This window comes from Palaemon carinicauda, chromosome 11 (genome assembly GCF_036898095.1).
Source record: "Palaemon carinicauda isolate YSFRI2023 chromosome 11, ASM3689809v2, whole genome shotgun sequence".
NCBI lineage: Eukaryota > Metazoa > Arthropoda > Malacostraca > Decapoda > Palaemonidae > Palaemon > Palaemon carinicauda.
The window spans coordinates 148,764,295-148,772,200 of record NC_090735.1 but is presented as its reverse complement, the minus strand read 5'-3'; the positions used below and the strand labels follow the sequence as shown (position 1 = coordinate 148,772,200).

At 35.7% G+C, this 7,906-nt stretch overlaps 1 protein-coding gene across 1 annotated transcript; it reads left to right on the top strand.

Moving 5' to 3' along the window:
• The first annotated feature begins 411 nt into the window (after positions 1-411).
• On the top strand, positions 412-7,424 carry LOC137649530 (uncharacterized). Its single transcript, XM_068382514.1, is given in 4 exon segments — positions 412-543; positions 2,392-2,627; positions 3,309-4,594; positions 4,597-7,424. Coding segments are annotated over 4 exon segments (1,977 nt in total). The 3' UTR covers positions 4,920-7,424.
• The last annotated feature ends 482 nt before the right edge of the window (positions 7,425-7,906 follow it).

Below are 7,906 nucleotides of genomic sequence, written 5' to 3'. Positions count from 1 at the left end.
CATCTACTCGGTTGTACAGTACACGAGAGAGCTGCCTTTTGAGCCCTCAAGAGTCTAGCAGTCTGAGAAATTTTGACTGTTAGGGCTGTTCTTAGTAGCTGTGGCATCTGGAAAGAGAATAAGAGAATTACAGGCTCTTTCAATCAAGATAAGTTTTTCAAATGAGAGTTCTCTCCGTGCTTCCTCCAAGAGTGTAGAGCTAAGAACAATTTCAAGATGGCTTTAACCAGGCTGTTAAAAGTAGTGTCTTCAAAGGTTATTATTAGCAATGATCCAGCAGAAATTGTCTTTTACCCAGTGAAACCTAAGTAGCTCTAACTGAACAGGACAGCAAAGATCAAGGGCATAGCCAGGAATTTTTTCTATGGATTTGAGTTGCCTACCTCACCTTTGTCAAAGAATGTCTGGTCCATGATCATTGAAGCTCACAATGATGGAGGCAAAAAGGGTTTGAAGTTGGTTAAGGTGAATGCCCAGAAGCATCAGGGGAGTGACACTTGCCTGAATTCCTTCAAGAACATGTCTTTGGAAAGAGTTTTACAAGTAACTCAGTGGAGAAAGACCGCAGTCTCAGATTTTGCCTTGCATTAGCCAAGTAATTTAGGAGCAAGATTTGAGGTTGCTTGAGATCTTGGGACTTCCAGTAGCGGCAAGAGACTCATGTAGGTAAGTAATAGTTATTATTATTATTACTAGCTAAGTTTCAACCATAGTTGGAAAAGCCAGATGCTATAAGCCTAAAGGCTCCAACTGGGAAAGATAGACCAGTGAGGAAAGAAAACAAGGAAATAGATAAACTACTGTACAAGAAAGATAATGAACAATTGATATGAAATATTTTAAGAACAGTTAACGTTAAAATAGATCTTTTATATTTAGGCAAGCACGTTACTTACTTTAGATTAGATATAAGTGGAAGGAATAAGAGTTTAATGTAGATATTAGTGCAGTAGCTTTGCCAAGGCACAAACCACCCTTTGAAATACTGAAATACTACTGCTAGAGTTATTGAGTCCTTCAACCGGCCAGATAGTATTACATTGGATCCCTCTCTGGTTATGGTTAATTTTTCCTTTACCTATACACATACCGAATAGTCTGGCCCATTCTTCACACATTCTCCTTTTTCCTCCTAGACCTGACAACACTGTGATACCCTGAAAATTCATCTTCACTCAAATTGGTCAGTGGCTACTTTCCACTTAGTAAGTGTAGAAGAGACTATTTGGCTATGGTAAGCATGTCTTTTAGGAGAAGTACACTCAATAATCAAACTATTGTTCTCTAGTTTTGGGTAGTGCCATAGACTCTGTACCATGTTGTTTCACTATCTTGGGTTAAATTTCTCTTCTTGAAGTTACACTCAGGCACACTATTCTATGTTTCCTTATTTCCTTTCCTCACTGGGCTATTTTCCTTGTTAGAACCCTTGGGCTTATAGCATTATGCATTTCCAACAGTGTTTGTAGCTCACCTAGGAATAATAATAGTAATGAGTTACAGCACTGGACTGCTAACATTAGGTAATTTCGGAAAAGCACACAATGGCATGGAGTTTTGTCAAGGCTTTGTTGGCGATGTATCCTACAACTAGGGGGTCTGGAAAGACTATTGAATCATAACATGGTCACCATTGCTCTCCTTCTACATTAGTTTTGTATGTAGCAGTGAACTACTGGAAGATTCATTGAAGTAAAAATAATTTATAGGTTATTGATAATCATTAGCATTTCCCTCCCTCCCCATGCTTGAGATTTGCTGACGATTTTTCGAAAAACAATTTTCGAAAGAGAACTGTTTGAAAAACTTTTTTTCGAAAACTAATTATTCGAGAATAATTGTTCGAAGGTGTATTTGTTCAAATTTACAATTGATCGAATTACAAGATATTCGATTAACAATTTTTCGAAATTAATATTGTTCGAATCCATGAGTTAAACTGACTTGAGTAAGAGTAAGAATTTATAATTTTTGCGGTTTATAAGCGAATGAGTAGTTATATGAAAAACAACTCGATTGCATTGTTTATTATTTAAATTCATTTATGAAAATAAAATCAACCGCAAACAAATCCTGCTTTTGACAATAAACATGTATAATCGAATGAGTAGTTGAATGACGTAGAGTTTTCAGTGAAAATTCGAATGCCATTAGCACTGGCATTTATCCTAGAAGGAAGTTATTGACATTTTTGAAAATTTAGTAGAACTGGAGGTATTTTTACCCGAATTACTTATGGTAATAGATTATTTTGAAGATACGTGGCTTGGTCGACCAGGTAGGCGAAATGCTCGTCGTTCACCTTTGTTTGATATAAATATTTGGTCTTGCTTTGAAAGAGTTAAGAATAATCTCCAAAGACAAATAATTCGATTGAGGGTTGGCATCCAGCATTTTCTCAGCAAGTCAGCGCTGTTCACCCATCATTATGGAAACTCATCGACGCATTTAAAAGAGAACAATCTCAATAAAATTGAAATTGCAAAATCAAATAGAGGGGAAGAATGTGGAAGAAGCACCCGGAAATATAAAGATACTGCAATACGTTTCAAGAAACCAGTTGACAACTTTGAAGAGTATCATGACGAGATCAAGTATCTTCGTACAGTAGCCCATAATCTAAGGATGTAATGAAATGTCTGATTTCCTTTTTTATATTAGTATTGATTTTAATTGCTTTTAAAATTTTTTTCATTTGACATAAATGTGCAAAGAAATATAAATAAATTTTAATAAATATAGAATATTCATTAATTAACATTAAGCCTATTCTCCTTTATGGTTAAGTAAAGTACTGTATGCTAATGGATTCGAACAACATAAATTTCGAAAAATTGCTTATTCGAATATCTTGCAATTCGATCATTGTAAATTCGAACAAAATCATATTCGAACAATTGTCTTTCGAATAATTGTTTTTCGAAAAATAGTCCGCACGCGCATGCTTGATGGTAGGAAAGGTTCTACGAGGTTCATGATACACTCCCAATTGGGAATAGACAAGTAGAACGGGCAGCCATCTAATTGGAAAAGCACTACACCAGATAATTTTCCGTTCATAATAATGGGGAGAGCTATAAAAAAAATTTACTTAAAGTTAAAAAGGTTAAGGCTGCCCAGGTTAAGTTAGCACCCTCCTGAGGAAGAACAGCAAAAAAAAAATTTGTAATTATTGGAATAATTAACTAGAATAAAAAAGAATCCTTTCTATGAATTTCAAGTCTCTAAACAACATATTAAAGCATAAAAATCTTGTATTGTTTTTATTGTTACCGCAGAACCAAGTGAGAGGATGGGTGGCAATAAAGTTTTCCATTTCAGGTTTTGAAATTGCTTCATGAAGCTTTGAATCGTTCTGGAGATCATTATAGCATAGAGTATGGAGGTACTCAGCGCCGAAGTATGGGCTCTTTTAAGAGGCAGTTGCAAAGTAATGAGAGTAATAGTAGCACCTTAGAAGCAGCCATGTTGGATGGGTTTTTGACATCACCAAGTAAACGGAGAAGACATAGTGACTCTAATATGACATTGGTTCTTCCAACTCCAAGAGGGAACATGAAAGGTTCTCTTAGTCTGGAGGGAGAAGCCCGTTGTGAAGCTTTGGAAGGGGCTGTGCCAAATAATGGTGCCGGTACTTCTGGGAATGAGACGCTTCAGGGATCACCAGGAACAAAATTGGAATGGGTAGATCCCTACACTCCTTCACCCATATCTATGTATCAATGTAAATATGGAAACACTCCCGAGTCTAGTCAAGATGACCAACAAAGTGATAGACTGTCTAATATTGCCAAAATTAACCTTATGAATAAATTTGACATGTCTAGTTCAATTGAAACTGTTAGTGATAGTGGAGCCAGAAATGTGATAGTGAAAATGTCTCACACCAGTTGTGGTAAAATGATGAGTGCTGGTTCAGGTAGTAGAACGAGTGGGGAATCATATAGGGGGGCTTTTAATTCACAGCAGATGTCTGTAGATGTGGATGATGATGGAGATACTCATTCACTTTCTAGTTTCAATAAAACTCATGGGAGTCAGGATAGCATCGACTTGGTTAGTGTTTTTTCAGATGATACAAGAGAGAGTACGTTGATAGTCGATGATAGGCCTGCATCTTCGGCAGGTGTTGCAGGGGAAAGTGCTATAAAACGAAGTCGCAAGATGTGGTATAAGCACAAGTATTTCTCTACTCCAGTTCATGAGGAAGGAGATAAACGTATCAAGATTGAACCAAAGCCTACTTTTGGACCACGATCATCGTCATTGCCCTTACCTGAACCTGACCGTGAAGGCATAGTTTCTCCTGACTTATTTCCTAGTCCTGAGACTGATCGCAGTCTTCCTCTGATTACCGTGTCTTCACCATCAGACCAAGCCAGTGAATCTCAAGTATCAGATGAAACAAATGTTACTGTTGTACTTAGTGGGAGCTCTGGGGAGCCATCTGATTTGGATGTTATGCTGGTCGATGAACTGCCTCCAGACCAGCCAACTGGCAGCGAGTTGAATCAACGTACGAGCCCAACCACCTCGCGGCCATCTGTCATTTGTGGTCCGCCACTTGCTGCATTGCCTCAGGAACGAGATTTTATCTCGCTGCAGACTCCAGAACACACATCCCCATTTCTTCACCGAGTGATTCTTCTGGCATTGATTCTGCTGGGTCAAGTAGTAGCAGCAGTGTACCCCCTTTGAAGTCTCCATTGACAACAAGTTCTGGAGGTATTGTTGATTTGGTGAGTGATAGTGATTGCACTCCTGATTTAGAGGATTTGTTAATACGCACACCTCAGGTCAGTGGAGTGACCGTAAAGACTCAAGACTATACGGAGAGGTCATCTTGTTTGAAAACTACTCGCCGCAGAGACAATGAAGTGGAGGTAGTTACTTTGGATCAGCAACGTTTTTGTAAATAATGTATATACTGTATTTGTTTATGATAAGTCAGGGTTGCTTGAGCAGTCATTCAGGACCTCATAGTACTTCTCATGTCAGGCACTGTTGAAGCTGATGCACTTAGAAGCAGAGAGTTGGCTTAAACCTTTGTAGTTGATCTTGTTTTCAATAGAATATGTAGGTGCTGTCTCAAATCAACATTAAAATCTCAAATTCCCCTTTCCTTAATTTTAAAAGACTGGGCTGAACTAAATAATATATAAAATTGATGGTAAAAGGCTAGTGTTTATTGTACCTGTGCGTCATACAAACTTTTATTAGAAGTGCTTGTTACTGGCTGAAATAGTTTTTGCATATGGAGTAAGATTTGCACCTCTAAAAGTAAGATACAGAAATTTAGTGAATCCCCTTCAAAATAGATGTAGATCGTGTGGGATTAACTAGATTAATTGGATGTTGAAAGCTCTACTTTTCTTTGATATGATGGTACATTAAGTTTTTACCCACGTAAGACATTTTGGGTATCAAAAATTGGAGGTTGCTGCCCATGGCATTTGTGGTGCAGATCAGTGGATGATTGGATACATTCCACACCAGCTTAATTTTTCTCAACTTCAAGATTGCTGTTTAATGTTGTATCTTTGTTGGTTTTCCCTTATGCTTGCTGTCTATTCAAATACTCATTATTTTTGTGAAGATGATTTAGGATTGGCAAAGGAGGGATATGCTCTGGCCGGAGCAAATGTTTGCTTTACAAAGTGTAATGCAATTATTTCCCCAGAGTTATACAAACTTGTGCTTACATTCCCTAATGTATTCCTTTAACTGTCTAACATTATAGGACCAAATTGGATACTTTCCAGAATGAATTGCTGTGAATTATTAGTCAGTTTTCTTCCTTATAGCCAAGTACTTAAAATAGTTGTAATCCTGCTGAATTGAGCTAGATTGTCTCATTTTAGAATGAAAGTCTCTCAGTATAATTCCAAATTTATTATGCGTACATTTTGGTTATGTCCTTTTAATTGCTATTTCTTTTAATAAGGTATTTTTAATGTTTTAACTCCTGACAGTAATTAAGGATTGTTTTTATCTTTGCGAGTTATGTCATACACTTCTGTCCCTCTGATAGAACTTTTAATCAACTAATGAGAATACTACACTTTTGTATTGGCATTCAAAAGAAAATTAGCTTCTTGTTTTGCCAAGAATCCTGGAATCCTATAAAGATAACTTCAGTTTGATCGAGATGGTTTATTCAATTGGATAATTTTATAGTGTGTTAACTGATGTTCTTTCCCAAGGTGTTAATGTAATAATTTGTAGTCAAAGGTACTGCAAACTTTCTATGCTATGTCAGTACGGAATGCATTTATTGTTCTAAGAATATTTTTATTAATTATTTTTTATAATTTCATATTCCACTATATTTGATCTATTGATCTGGGATTATTTGATGATGAGCTGTGTATCTGGGATTTTGTATTGTACACATCACGGCAGCTGATTGTGACTGTATATACATATACATACATTGTACATTCCGTATCAAAATTCCGCTAAGTGCATAACACAAAATCTGCTGATAATTGTATTAAAATTTCAGCAGTATTGTAGCTGATTCAATGTCAGTGGTAATGTTTTGGAGTAGAGAAAAATATATGTTGTTAAATGTTGGTTTTAGAAGTTATTAATATTTTTTGTAAAAAATAAAAAAGATTATTAGACTGAATACAATTTATTGCTTTCATATTTTTTTTTTAAACTTAAAAATTAAATGAAAGAACTGAAGCTAAGCATTGGATATAAAGCTTTCTGCTGATCATGTACTATATATGTTTAATGCTGATATCTTAAAAGAACATAAAAAGAGTGAAATTGGGGCTTTAGGGATTTATTGTAAACTGAAAGTAAATTATAATAGCTGACTGTGAAAGAAAAATAACTGACCAATTTATATTATATAATTTTAAATTGATCATTCATTAGCAACTGTTATGTGACGACAGTAATTATATTAGTGCATAAACACTTTGAATGGAAAGACACAATTTAACAACCAGAGAAGACAGTATGGTTAGGAGACTGTACCCTCAACCAAGAAGCAGAGATGGAAGTTGCGGAAATTAGAATGTTGAGGTTCTCGAGCGGTCAACAAGGAAGGTTGAGGTCGGATATAAACTCATAAGAGGAACTGCACATGTTAATCAGTTGGAAAGAAAGCAAAGGAAGCAAGACTTAATGTGGTTTGGGCAGGGGAAGAGAAGGGAAGAAGATATGTAGGGAGGAGGATACTAAGCATGGAGCCTTCAGGTAGAAAGAGGAGAGGAAGTCCTAAGATGAGTTTTATGGATTCAATAATAGAATATATGATAGCAATTGGTGTGACAGAGGAGGATTCAGAGTATAGAAGTAGAGGAGACAGACAATCTGATGTGGCGAGCCCTGAATGGGTGAAGCTTAAAGAAAAAGATGATGGGGACAATATTTCATTAAGAAAGAAAATGCCACAATTCTGAATGCAAATAAATTTAAATTTGTATAAAATCTCTTAAACAACAAAAATTACAACAAAAATTACATAATAGTAACTATATACCTGTAGTCATGACACAATGCAAAAAAATTATGTGAAAGGAAGTGTATTAATGATGATAAATATTATCTTGATTATCGATATTATAATAAAAGTTATTTGCGATAAAGTATTAATAAAACAGAAGATATAATTAACCAATAGTGGTGATAACGTAAAAAAGATGGATTTTAGGAAATTTAAACTTATCTTTTAATAATTATTATATTCATCTGTTACAAATGATAATAATAAACTGAAAATGGCATTATTAATCAAAACACTTGGTGGTATTGAGATCTAAAATTATAAAGTGTACACCGCAACTTGCAGATAACCCTGCTTAGAAGTGGAATATTTGGTTTTGTATGATGAGATGCGAGGCAGTAGGACACGAAAGGTTTTTTTTCTGGAGACCTTCAAGTTGACAAA